Below are 13,584 nucleotides of genomic sequence, written 5' to 3' on the forward strand. Positions count from 1 at the left end.
ATCGCTAACATTTACATTTCATAAATTTTCTTACCAATAACGCAAACATTGGCCCAACATTAGTGATATTTTCGTTTCGTATATAATGTATCAAAAACATTACTGTTATTATAGTCATTTGGAACTCTTACTAAAGTTGTTGTTCCAGCAGATTCAATTATCGATGTTTTCTTCTCATCAGATTTCTTGTTCTGAATATAATAGACTGATTTCATAGTGTTCTTATTTTGTATCTCTAGCTAAATAATAATTTTATCCATATTGTTGAACGGATGGCCCGTGAAAAGCTAGCAGACAGACAGATAGACAGACAGACAGATAGACAGACAGACACATACATAACTCCGTCAAATCTTAATAAAGTTTATGATGAAATAGTTCTTATATGCCTCTGTGATTTGCATGCCACTGTCTACAGGTTGATACACATTCGACCGAACTCGTAAAACTATTAGCGAGTCAGCCATAACTATAATTCACGACGATGTCAGTGACAATCCGTAACACCGCGGCGTCACATCGGCCGTAAACTCATGACGTCGGACCTTAAAGCGTCTGTTGCGCGTCGGATGTCATAAAGCGGCACATAAAAGCTAATTATAATCCACCCACGATGTAACTGTTAGTTAAGATGTGGCTGTAAAATATAAACAGCCGTCCAGGTGGTTAACGTTACGATAATCCCGCACGCAACGAATTACCGCACATATTGTAAGTCTCCGAACTTCAACGTAGGCCTTCCCTATTGAGCAACCGCACCCTGTCCTCAGGTTTCTTTATTCAGCTGTTTTTTTACATAAAAATTGCGAGCAAACAAGCAGCGGGTCACCTGATGTTAAGTGACTACCGCCACCCATAGACGTTTGCTGCACCGAAGTAACAGCCAATGCGTTGCCAGCCTTTCAGGAATTGGTTGTTCCGCCCTTTGAACAACCCCATGTTGTAGTCTAGCGGGAACGCCGCAGAAAGGAGTTTATTCCACAGTTTGCTTGTGCGTGGAAACCTTTGATTAGACGTTTGTTCTCTCTTGGTTATCCTTCAGGGAAACAGCTAATGTAATTCAGCTTGCTGATCGTTTGGATTAGCAGACTCTTTGGCATGCAGATTTTCTCACGATCTTTTCCTGCACACTTTGCTTCTACATATATTTTGTTTTTACATTAAAATTACGGCAAGGTCATTGATCATCTTATTTGAAACGTATAATATTAGAATAACCGTTAAATAAATCAAAATTCTAATTGGAAGCAATAAATCGTCGACGACTTCACAACCGACGCAATGGAGGATTATATTCATATACTTGGCACAGGCTTGGCACAATATTGTGAATTTTATCGAGAACCAATTCTATGTCTATGGACCTATATGGACCATGTTCAACAGATATGCAACAAATAGACACGTTCAAAATGTGGTGCTGGAGGCAAATGCTGCGGATTCCGTGGACGATCAAGAGCACAACCGTATCCATTCTCTCACAGCTCGGAATTGCTACTGCTCGACCTTCCTCCATATGTAACCAACGGCTGCTTTAGTCTAGTCTAGTCTAGAAATATATTGTCACGGGCAATTCACTCGGAATGCGATGGGCAACGCATGGGCGACACAAGAGCCCCGAAAAAGTTCTTGGGCAGCAAACCAGAGGGCTGTAGAAGCTGAAAAAGACGTAGAGGTCGGTGAATTGACGGAGTAGAGAAGGACACGAGGGTATTCTGGTTCAGAGCTGGACTCTGGCATCTGACCGCCCCGATTTCCTGATCAACCCAAGGCCCACCAAGGGCTGTAGTGCATTCTTGAATGAATGAATGCACACCTACGCGGCTACAACAGTTGCAGCATGTATAGATTCGCGTCGTGGACTCTCCCGCATCCCGCGTCCATGATGCGCAGGTGTGGCCGCAGCTTAAACGATGTCACTCACGATAAGGGAAACTACTTGGCACGAATCCGTCCAGCTTTACGACGACATGCTCGATAACCATTTTCTGAGCGAAAAGGTTAAACGAAGCTTCCGAGACTATGACTTCATTTTCGAGTCACGCGTTTAGTTTTTAACATTTAAAGCTAATTATAAAATTACCTTCTTTCTTTTTTTTGTAAACTTATAAAAATTAATGTTTGTCCTTCTGTTTTCGCACAAATTTCATCCGATTGAGATGAAATTTCAGTTGATATTGGTATTAGAGATGGTGTGATTTCTGACATAGAGCCATTATCATGCAATAGATAGCGCAAGAGGCTTTACATTTACAACACATGCGAGTCACTAGCTGATATTATTGAAAAATATTCAGATATAAGTTAGCCCTTGGCAGTAATCTCATCTGGTGGTAAGTGACAATGCAGTCTAAGATGAAAGCGGAATGGTTGAAATGGGTTTGGCAGTTTTTTTTAATCCATGACCCCTCTGGCTTCAACACTGCATCGTATCGGAACGCTAAATCGCTCAGCGACACGGCTTTGCTGATAGGGTGGTAACTAGCTACGGCCGAAGCCTTCCACCAAGCCAGACCAGAAATTTAGAAATTTGTAATTCCAGATTGCTACCGGGAATCGAACCTGAGACGTCCCACTAATAAGACCACAGCGCTTACTACTACGCCAGGGAGGTCTTCAAATACGTCACTTCTGAATAGCTAGTGTTATAGGACTCTCCAAACCGCTAACGTGCCGTCAACGCCAGTAAACGAGAAGGCCTCATCTGTCACCCGTGTGATAGGCATAACCGCAGGGCGAAATCCCATTGATGTCGAAACCAGCCTATGGCAAAGCCCATTCAAATGTAATTTTAGGAACATGGAACTCATCGCAAACTACAGCCAGTCACGGCGAATTGTCGGAAGCCTTTTATTTGCAAATTATAATCATAATTATAATTTATTCAATATTCATTGTAAACACACGTTTTACAATAGGTGATACAAAAGTTTTCGGTTGGCATCTCCGTAGCAGCGTAATTGCCGAAGAAGTTGAAGTGAATCAGAACAGGCTTGCTAATGCTAAAATTTGACTATACTCGTAAGTCCATCCCTATTCACGCGATTTGGACGAAGTACTTAATCTCAGGCCCCCATCACATCTTGTCGTTGTATAAATATAGGAAAAAAAACTAAATTAAAATCGGTTCATTCATTTAGGCGCTACGAGGTCACAGACAGATACACAGATACACACGTCAAACTTATAACAACCCTCTTTTTGGGTCGGGGGTTAAAAATACTACAAGTACCGCGTGGGAGAGAGATGTACTATTAGGTACTTTTATAAGTCGCATCGGCAAAATTCGTTTGCAACCTAACCTCGACTAAAACCTTATGTGCCAGTGTATACCAATGAAATTCAGGCTAACATAAACAACAGAGACTCGCACTATCCCACTCTTAATTCACGCGTAAAAACATGGCGCGTAAGCAACAACCAATAACGGACGGCCGCGCACTATGATTGGTTGAATTATTACCGTGTCATTAAAAAATATGATTTGTGCGCAGGTACACCGTCACACCCAAAAGTGGTAGTAGGTACTTGTACTCGTATCAAATCTCTGCATTAGAATAAGTAGTTATGCTGTTGTATTGCAGTTTGCTGATGTTTCGCTAAGCATAACACGCAGCAGCTTTGCTATATTAATATCATAGGGGGTTAACACAGGCGATATTTCAAATTCGCCAAAAATGCGGATGACAATACTGCGTACACTACATTAGGCTTAGTATGAGATTATACACCTCACTAACGTTCATAGAATTCGAGCGTTAAAGTAAAATGGACTGAAACTGCCTTGTTTCAAAGCTTAAGTTCGTCTATACATCTACAACCAACGGCAGCGCTTCAAGCGGGAACTTTGCAAGAAAATCGGTGGTGCGAAATCTTGACAGGAATCAAGGGTCTTTAGATCCATTTTACTGTTACACTAGCTGATGCCCGCGACTTCGTTCGCGTGGATGTAGGTTTTTTAAAATTCCCGTGGGAACTCTTTGGTTTTCCGGGATCAAAAGTAGCCTATGTGCTAATCCAGGGTATAATCTATCTCCATTCTAAACAGCCCAATCCAGTAGTTTTTGCGTGAAGGAGTAACAAACACACACACCACACACACACAAACTTTCTCCTTTATAATATTAGTGTGATTATAGAGTTTTGGTTGACGCTCGACTTCAATTAACGAAAGAGATAGGTAAAATCTAAAAAAAAAAACACTAAGCACATTGAAGTATACAATATCGCTTGTGGTCGCCTCGCAATGTGCGATCACCAAGATTAGTGTCGGTTTCGCTGCAGCTAAGATGAGCACAAGAGGTAACTGGTAGGCATCGTGTTGTCTTTACAATATTATACATTCAAGTTTCGGTGGATGTGATACCTGTACAGGCACATGCTTTGTTCGCCTCAGTTGCGAAGAAAATAATCTTAAAAATATTTATTCTTATAAAATCGCAACGCTGCCATTTGCATTGCTTTAAAGATACATTCGCAAAGCACAAAAATACAAGCAAGTTTTACACAACTGTAGCAGAAGGTAGAGCTACGAGTTTTTGAAGCATTTTCCTCGTTAGTGTTAGTTTGAGTATTTGTATGACAAATTGTACAGCACTCCCAGCGGATACGCGAAGAACTACCATTTGTCAAACATGTCTAAGCCTGCGAGCAAATGTTTGCAAATCTCATAGGATCTCGTAGTCTTAGTATTAGTTTTTACATCTCACCAACGTTGATGGAATTCGAACATCAAAACACTTCAGCGTTAAAATAAAATGCACTTAAATTGTCTTGTTTTAAAGCTTAAGTTTGTCCATACATCTATGACCCCATGTGGAAACGTTTTTTTTGTGTGCTAGGCTTTACTTGACGACAATCGTGCTAGTGAAAAGCATGAGATCTAGGAATTTTATTAAGATTGTAGTGCGGTTGCCTAGAAGATGCCTATTCATTCTTACTTTGAAGGTATTGTGGTTATACTTGGCAGGAAACACGGACGCCACTAAAATATGGACTTTAAACCAAGGGTTTAAATTTCTACTATGTTTCGACTCTCAAACTCTATCGACATTGGTGAGATGTAAAATCTCATACTAAGCATATTCTAGAATTCGATCCGTATGTAATTCCATAGACCGACAGTCGATAAATAGAGTGATAACAAACCGCAGTTGAGAGGACGATATACATCGATGATGATATACGTCTGCAGGTCAGCTAGACGATCTACGGGAAGATAAAGTGGTTTATACTAGGAAATAAAGACCTATTTGAGGACGCTTACATAATATGGTCTGAGTTTGTTGCATTTTGCGACATTCTCACGCAAATTTATTGGACAAAGTGTCAACAAAGAAATGAGCTTGGCTAATTTTAAACATTATTGACTTGGCTAATTTGAAACATTATTGAGAATCGGTGCCGGAGGCATAGATATTAGTTTCTAGAATATGTCTGCAAAATTTCATGGACTTTGGTTGCTTAATATTCAAATGAAATTGGAACTACGTTTGTATGGAGCGAGTGACGTAGAGACCCCTCTTACGCCAAATTTGAAACCAATTTTGTGTGTAAATAAACCATATTAAAAAACAAGATGTGTTTTGTTAGTTTTCAAAATAATAGCGAAATACCAAACATTGACATCGGCCAAATGTGTGAGTTGTTAAAAATATTGATCAGTTTTCAAAACAATAGTAATATAATAACAAATGCTAATAATATAACAAATGCTGATTTGCGTTGTAAAACATCGTCCATCTCACTCTTAAATAAATGTTGATTGAAACATCATGCACTCACGCTCGACCTGGAGCGACCATAGAGCTCTTAAGCCCGCTCCTAGCAACGCAAATCTCAGCGCAAAACCTCGTGAACCATCCATGAACGGCGTAAACACCCATTCACACTTTTTGTTCGTGTCATTCACGAGCAGAAGTGAGGGCTTTACACATGCAAACAAACATGAGACAACCCTAAAAAGGTCCACACTGACCCAGAGTTCCGTGGCGTGCGGATGCATAATATTGGAAATAATTAGACCTATTTTCAGTTTTCATTTCTATATACCGTATGGGTTCTCAAGCCATATTGGTCATAGTATATTCAGTGGCCAATTAGCTGCATTTATTTACATCATTCCGTAGCTGCGACGATTTGCATAATATTTTGTTTTGTTTCCGATTTTTTTTAATATTGTTTTTCCTCCTAAACAGGAAAAATAATTTAAGTCATAATATCTTAGTCATATTTTGATACTTCTGTACAACTTTATTGGAGCTAGATTATGCCTCATAATAATAACTAGCTGATGCCCGCAGCTTCGCCCGCGTGGATTGGTCAGATCCCCTGCAGCATCAGGATTGAGGAGTTGGACTCCAAATTTTTTATGAAACAATGTCGCAAAGTTCCTCTATCGATTAAAAAAGAAATGACGCAAATCGGTTCAGAAATCTCGGAGATTTCGGTGTACATAGGTAGAAAAACACAACTCCCTTTTTAAAAGTCGGTTAAAAAAGTAGCCTATTTTACGCCCTGGTCAATCCTCTACTTGCCTGTGAAAGTCCCGTCAAAATCGGTTCAGCCGTTCCAAAGATTAGCCTTTTCAAACAGACAGACAGACAGACAGACAGACAGACAGACAGACAGACAGACAGACAAAAATTTTAAAAACGTGTGATTCAGTTATGGTATCGTTCAAATAACCATATGAGCTTAATATGAGGTAGTTATTTCGAAATTACAGACAGAGACTCCAATTTTATTTATTAGTATAGATTATTATTTCTATTTTTACTGTCATAATCTTGTTGTTTGTAAAATAGGTAGGGACCTACCTAAATTCAAGAAAATGAGCGTAGGCAGAACTTTGTGGATTCACTTATTCTATGGTACACAGGTAGACCTACGCACGGTGCAGTGCGGCGTATTTCTTGTTATGAACACAACTCATATAGCTTTATTTTCTTTGACATAAAGGCGGTATTGTATGGTACATTCTCTGTGTTATGTTTCAGTGTGCCAATTCATTTTCATAAAGCGTAGTTCATACCAAACAGACTCGCTCCACGCCACTCAGTCTATATGCGTTGGCCCTATGGGTATATATGTGTAGGGAGTCAGTGAACATACCTTTGGACGGCGGAGGCTCGCTGGCGAGTTCGGCGGCGGCAAGCTCATCTGGCGCTGAGGAGGTGGAGGGTACGGGATTTTCGTGAGGGTTTGCCTGCATCTTGTGGCACACTTCGAAGGCCTGGCCTACAGTGCGAACGATCTTCATGGCCTGGCTCTGTAAAGACGGAAACGAACTTGAAAAATCATTTGAAACACGATCGGATTGAAGCAAGCCTTACTCATAAAGTATAAAGACGAGATACAGTACGATGCACTCGTAAAAATGTAGTGGTACCGGGTAGTGATAGCGTAAAAGGTGAAAACGTCGGACTACTAGTCGAGGAGTCCGTCCTCCGATCCCGGGCACGCACCTCTATCTTAGAATAGAATAGAATAGAATAGAATTATTTATTTGCATAATGTGTGTATAAAAGATGATATATATGATTACAAGGTTCAACACATTAGCCGTAGTGGCGTACAAATATTGTGTTAGTTATATCTACATGCGGTTCGTTAAATGAAAAAAAAAACCAATCAGACATTGAAATGAAAAAAAATTATTAAAACGTACAATACAAAAAAATGTCAAAACCGAATAAGAAATTAAAAGTCAGTCATAACCATGGATCATAAAATTAGTGTTTTTATTTTAGCGCTTTTTTAAATTAGCGCTTTTACCTGACGGTACGAGTAAGTAGCGCTGCAGAGATAAAGGTCAATATCCGGAAGATAAGGGAGGAGAGTATGCTGTATGGCAGTTTAATTTAACTCAGGTAAGTATTATGTTATTTTAAAATAATCCGTCGTTGTTAAACAGTAATGCCTTTTAATCGCAAATTTAGCATATTGTGTAATATGTTGCTCGTGGATACGTAATTCCAAATGAATCAAGAACAAATACCTATATCCAAGATACGACAGTGATTATAATTATTATGCAAGGGGAAATCTAAATGTACTGTACCTACATGTGTTACGGTATGAATGATTTTACTTGCAAATAATTCATACCACGTTGGTAACACGGAAATACACCAATATCTAGAAATGTCAACCGTGATTAAAGAAATCAATAAATATAAAGAAAACATCGGGAGCGCCTGTAAAGACATCCCAATTCACTGGCATACTTTTACAAACACTAAAGCGATTGAAGCGAGCAAATGTGCTCAATACTGTACAGACTTTAGGACTTTTAGCCCTTTAAGTCTGGCAAATTCACAAAAAACACAACAAACCTACTGCTAGTCAATCGACTGATTGCAGCTACTAAAACAGAATAAAACGTTATCTCATTTGGTAAAAGGGTTAGTCCCTGACATACTTTCAAAAGTGCAAGCTCAAGGTTTGCCAAAGAGCTATGGAACGCTGCTTATGTGGATTAAAACTAGCAGACCTCATACAGATGCTATACGTTCGAAGACGCAAGCAGTCGATGTTGGCCTTGCCTTGTCGCTAAGCAGCTCATAATATGGTGTTCTGGATGTCAGATGACTTATAAGCAAGCATCTGCCGAGTCTCTTGCTGGTTCTGCTCGGCTCTTGCCTAACTAGTGGTATATTGAAGTTCCATAAGCACTTATGAACGTTTCTTTGAATAAAATATATCTTATTATTCAATTATTATTACTAAGACACTTGTCTGACTGGCGACGATTAGCGAGAAACGAGTAAAGCTCAAAACTTGAAACGAGTTGGCGAGCAACGAGGAACGAGTGTATAGTTCGGATAGTTTTATCACTGGGCTATGAGTGAATATACGTATACAAATTTGACGGGACTCAAACCGTCGAAAGGCGAGATAGGTACATTTTTATTTCTGCGCAATCAGCGTGATTGTTTTAACCATCAAGAGAACGTCGCTGAGCGAGTTTTTTATCGATAACTCTTGACGTAGCGACATGGCTACGACAAACTATTGAACAGAGCTGCAGTTGTGCATTGCCAGTGGTCACATAATATACTACTATAATACTTCTCTCTTTTACAGTAACATCGATCCTATGTTTCTTGAGCGAGAAAATAGTGTATAGGCTAGTCGCTTTCTAATCGGCGGTGTGACAAGTACCTAAATCAATATTCTAATTTTTTCCCTAAAAGTACCCAATATTATTTAAATATTTTTTTAAGCACTCAGGTTAAAAGCTTTCCGTTCAGTGCTTATCTTAGCTACGTTAAATGAAATCCCTAGGGAAGCTCGACTGATACAAATCTAAATTCCTTTGTACCCATTAATCTTAATTAACGTTGATAAATTAACGTGTTTGATGATGAGATGATAAGGCCAGTCCGGACTCCGGGCCCACTGGGTCACATAATCCGAGAAATATACCTACGCCGGTACGCCTCTTCTCACATAACTCTATCTCTTATGAAAGAGAGAAATAAGAGATAAGAGTTTAAGGACAGAGTTTAAGAGTAGACAAGGAAGGAGGTTGACCTTGAAATTTTCACGGGGTACGGAATAACGAGGATTTATATTTTTACTTTGGTGACACGACCGAGCCAAGTTAGGGCAGATCAGCTAATATTAAACGAAATAGCAAAAAAATTGACATCGCATAGCAAAAACCGGCCAAGTGCGAGTCGGACTCACGCACCGAGGGTTCCATACTCGGCTATTTTTTTTCGACATTTTACAGGATAAACCAAAAACTATCATGCATAAAAATAAATAAAAATCTGTTTTAGAATGTACAGGTATAGCCCTTTAATTATGATAACGCACTTGGTATAGTTATCTTACTTTCAAAATTGAAAATACTAATTTATTTGTTCGTAAACACAATTTAATTTTTTTTTAAAGATGCAACCAGAAATTCACGATTTTCAGATTTATTCCTTTACTTGTGCTATAAAACCTAACTACCTGCCTTTCACGATTCTAGGTCAACGAGAAATACCCCATAGATTTTCTTGTCAGACACGACGAACAGACGGACAGACAGACAGACAACGAAGTGTTCCTATAAGGATTCCGTTTTTCCTGTTGAGGTACGGATCCCGGAATACGGAAAAAAACAGTTTTACCTCAAATATTGGGAAAATGCTTTTCCAGTTTCCTTTATTATAATAGCAAATAGAAATGTAACGAGCGAGCATGAAAGCGATTGACGTGTTTCACGTGAATAGAAGAATATTATATTTATATTTCCACATTACCGGCGAGAACGGGACATTGATAAAATTGACGTAACACTTTCAGTGTGCTTAGTATGAAATTTTTATATCATCCAACGTTGGTAGAATTCAACTGTTGAAAATCGAAACATAAATAACGTCAGAGTAAAATGAACCTAAAACTCCATGATTTAAAGTTAAAAATTTAATACCACAGTTGTAGCGCTGGCTGTAGTATGGACAAACTTGAGCTTTAAAACCAGGCATTTAAGGTCCATTTTACTTCAACGCTGAAGTGATCCGACGCTCAAATTCTATCAACATTGGTGAGATGTAAAATCTCATACTAAGCTCACAGAAAGGATAAGCGTCGCGAGCAGCAATAGAGGTATGATGTGATAATATACGACCCCATAGCTATGCCCGCGGATTACGATTAGAGGGGTCATGGTATTTTCTAGTTAGTGAACTAAAAACTTTTTAACGCGCGTTGGGCCATTTTGGAATGGATGAAAAAACTTCAAGCGCGCATCACCGATATCACTAGAGCCAAAAACTATTGACATCATAGTTGTAAGTTTTCACTTCTGTGATTTGTCGGCAGTGCCCTACTGCCAATTTTTAACCCCCGACTAAAAAGAGGGGTATTATAAGTTTGACGTGTGTACGTATCTGTGTATCTGTCTGTGGCATCGTAGCTCCTAAACTAGTGAACCGATTTTAATTTAGTTTTTTTTTTTGAAAGGTAGCTTGATCGAGAGTGTTCTTAGATATTTATTTTTTGATATAATTAGTGTTCTTAGATCTTAGAATCCAATAAAATTGTTTCAGCCGTTTGAAAGTTATCAGCTCTTTTCTAGTCACTGTAACCTTCACTTGTTATAAATTTTTAATTTACACTTGCTTTTATTTAAATAAAAATCCGTTTCACTGCTGGGCACGGATCTCTTCTTGGAATAAAAAGGTCTTAGGCCATACCACACTAGCCAAGTGCGAATCACATGTCACACCTTTAATAACATGGCAAGTCTGAGGCATACAGGTTTCCTTGCGACATTTCCTTCACCCTTAAAGCAAGTGATATAATATACTTAAATAGGTATAGCGAAAAGTAGGCATTTGCTTCAAGTAGGCAATAAACGTTTGCGGAGTTATCATTCGAGGTACTCAAGCGATCGTTAAAACACATGGTTTTTATTTACCCATTTTTAGGGTTCCGTACCTCAAAAGGAAAAACGGAACCCTTCTCTGTCTGTCTGTCTGTCTGTCCATCCGTCCGTCGTGTCTGTCAAGAAAACCTATAGGGTACTTCCCGTTGACCTAGAATCATGAAATTTGGCAGGTAGTTAGGTCTTATAGCACAAGTAAAGGAATAAATTTGAAAACCATGAATTTGGGGTTACATCATTTAAAAACAAATTAAAATGTGTTTCAATTTTCAAAGGGATAACTATACGAAGTGGGTATCATATGAAAGGGCTTTACCTGTACATTCTAAAAAATATTTTTATTTACTTTTATGCATGATAAAATGATTTTTGATTTACGTGCAAAATGTCGGAAAAATTACCCGAGTACGGAACCCTCGGTGCGCGAGTCTGACTCGCACTTGAGCGGTTTTTTTAAATGATTGTTAGCGGCTTTTCTGGCTACGACGCGAACGGTGTGAACGTTGAAACTGGAACGCTTCAGGGACGATTGATGTTACACATAATTTCACAAACGATAAATTTCCGCGTGGGGATGTGGACATGTTCGATTTATATTCCGCAATTGGGTTATTCGCACCCTCGACGCGGTCGGCCATCCATTTGATCTTTCATTTTAATTAAGCTTCACTTTTTTATAACACGAGTACCTAACAGATGATTCCCGCGATATTATATCCGCGTGGATTTAGGTTTTTTTTAAATAACGTGGGAACTCTGATTTTCCGGGATCATAAGGTAATTTATGGGGCTAATTTATTAATATATGTCAATTTACGGGACGCAAGCTGCTTTAATACCTTTTATATAAATCAGTTAAGTAAACGGATCCCGTGAGAACTCTTTGTACGAACTCTTGTACTTTGTACTGTGTCCCGTGAGAACGAGACACAGTACAAGATTTTTGATGTAAGTACAATGGGTAAGAACTTAAGAAGCTTAGCTTCTGTCAGGTGTCTTGCGTCACAAAACAACTTTTTTACCCGACTACGGCAAAATCAAAAAGAAGTGTTGTGATATTTAGCAGTCTATGTAATGTATGTGTGTGTGGCGCAGCGTGTAATGTGTCCAATCTTAGGCACATCATCACTTCCCATCAGGTGTGAACTGTACACGTGGTCAAGCGTGCGCCTTTATTGAATTAAAAAAAAAAACAATTTACAATTTCAACACAATTCAAACGTATAATACTACTTCGCAAAATACAGATCACAGCTAAGTTCACAGAACACCAATACTGTGCTTCGAATATTAATAAATAGATAATTGAACATCACTGGATTTATTTGTTTCATTTTTCAATCCGATCAAACATTGAAGCACGAAGCACTTGCCTCATTCCATTCCCCCGGCTACAATTTTAGGGTTCCGTAGCTCAAAAGGAAAAAGGAACCGTTGTAGGATTACTTCGTTGTCTGTCGGTTCTATCAAAACCCGTCAAGGGAATCAAACCTATTTGGCTACTTTTCAATGACCTAGATTCATGAAATTGGCCGGTAGCAGGTATTTACATCAAAAAAAAATTGAGAAGTGTTTTTCTTCTACGATGGTACGGGACCCTTCATGTGTAAGTTTCACTCGCTTTTTGTTAATTATGTGATCTCTTTCTCCACAGCCTTCGTATTGGAGAATGCAATTCTTTGCTGATAAAAGATACAATTAGCGAGAAAATTGCTTTGCAGACTCCAGTGTACAGGGTCTCAATCCATACTTTATAGGTACTATACAATATGCGACAGTGAATTCGTTTCACGCCGCGACTGAGCAACTAATCAACGTTTTTTTTTGCATGAAAATACATACCTAAGTAGTTAAAGACCTGGAGAATAAAATAATTTTTATCCCGGAAATTCCAACGGAAATGATTCAGCCTATAATAGAAATATTTTTTTTGGGATTATTTCATACACAGTTTGCTTATACACATAGATAAAAGAATATCTATGCTTATACACTACCTAAACAACCATCACACTTCACACTAATATTATAAAGCATAAAGTTTGTATGTGTGTGTGTGTGTGTATGTTTGTTACTCCTTCACGCAAAAACTACTGGACGGATTGGGCTGAAATTTAAAATGGAGATAGGTTATACCCTGGATTAGCACATAAGTTACTTTTATCCCGGAAAATCAAAGAGTTCCCACGGGAATTTTA

At 38.7% G+C, this 13,584-nt stretch overlaps 1 protein-coding gene across 1 annotated transcript in view; it reads right to left on the reverse strand.

The window, feature by feature from the left end:
* The window catches only part of LOC123880049 (carboxyl-terminal PDZ ligand of neuronal nitric oxide synthase protein), a 163,325-nt gene that overhangs the window by 16,260 nt on the left and 133,481 nt on the right, over nt 1–13,584 (reverse strand). The window contains exon 6 of the mRNA XM_045927935.1: nt 7,114–7,270. Coding sequence (XP_045783891.1) covers nt 7,114–7,270 — 157 coding nt within the window. The remainder of the gene's footprint in view (nt 1–7,113; nt 7,271–13,584) is intronic.

The sequence above is a fragment of the Maniola jurtina genome, chromosome Z (genome assembly GCF_905333055.1).
Source record: "Maniola jurtina chromosome Z, ilManJurt1.1, whole genome shotgun sequence".
In the NCBI taxonomy this organism is placed as follows: domain Eukaryota; kingdom Metazoa; phylum Arthropoda; class Insecta; order Lepidoptera; family Nymphalidae; genus Maniola; species Maniola jurtina.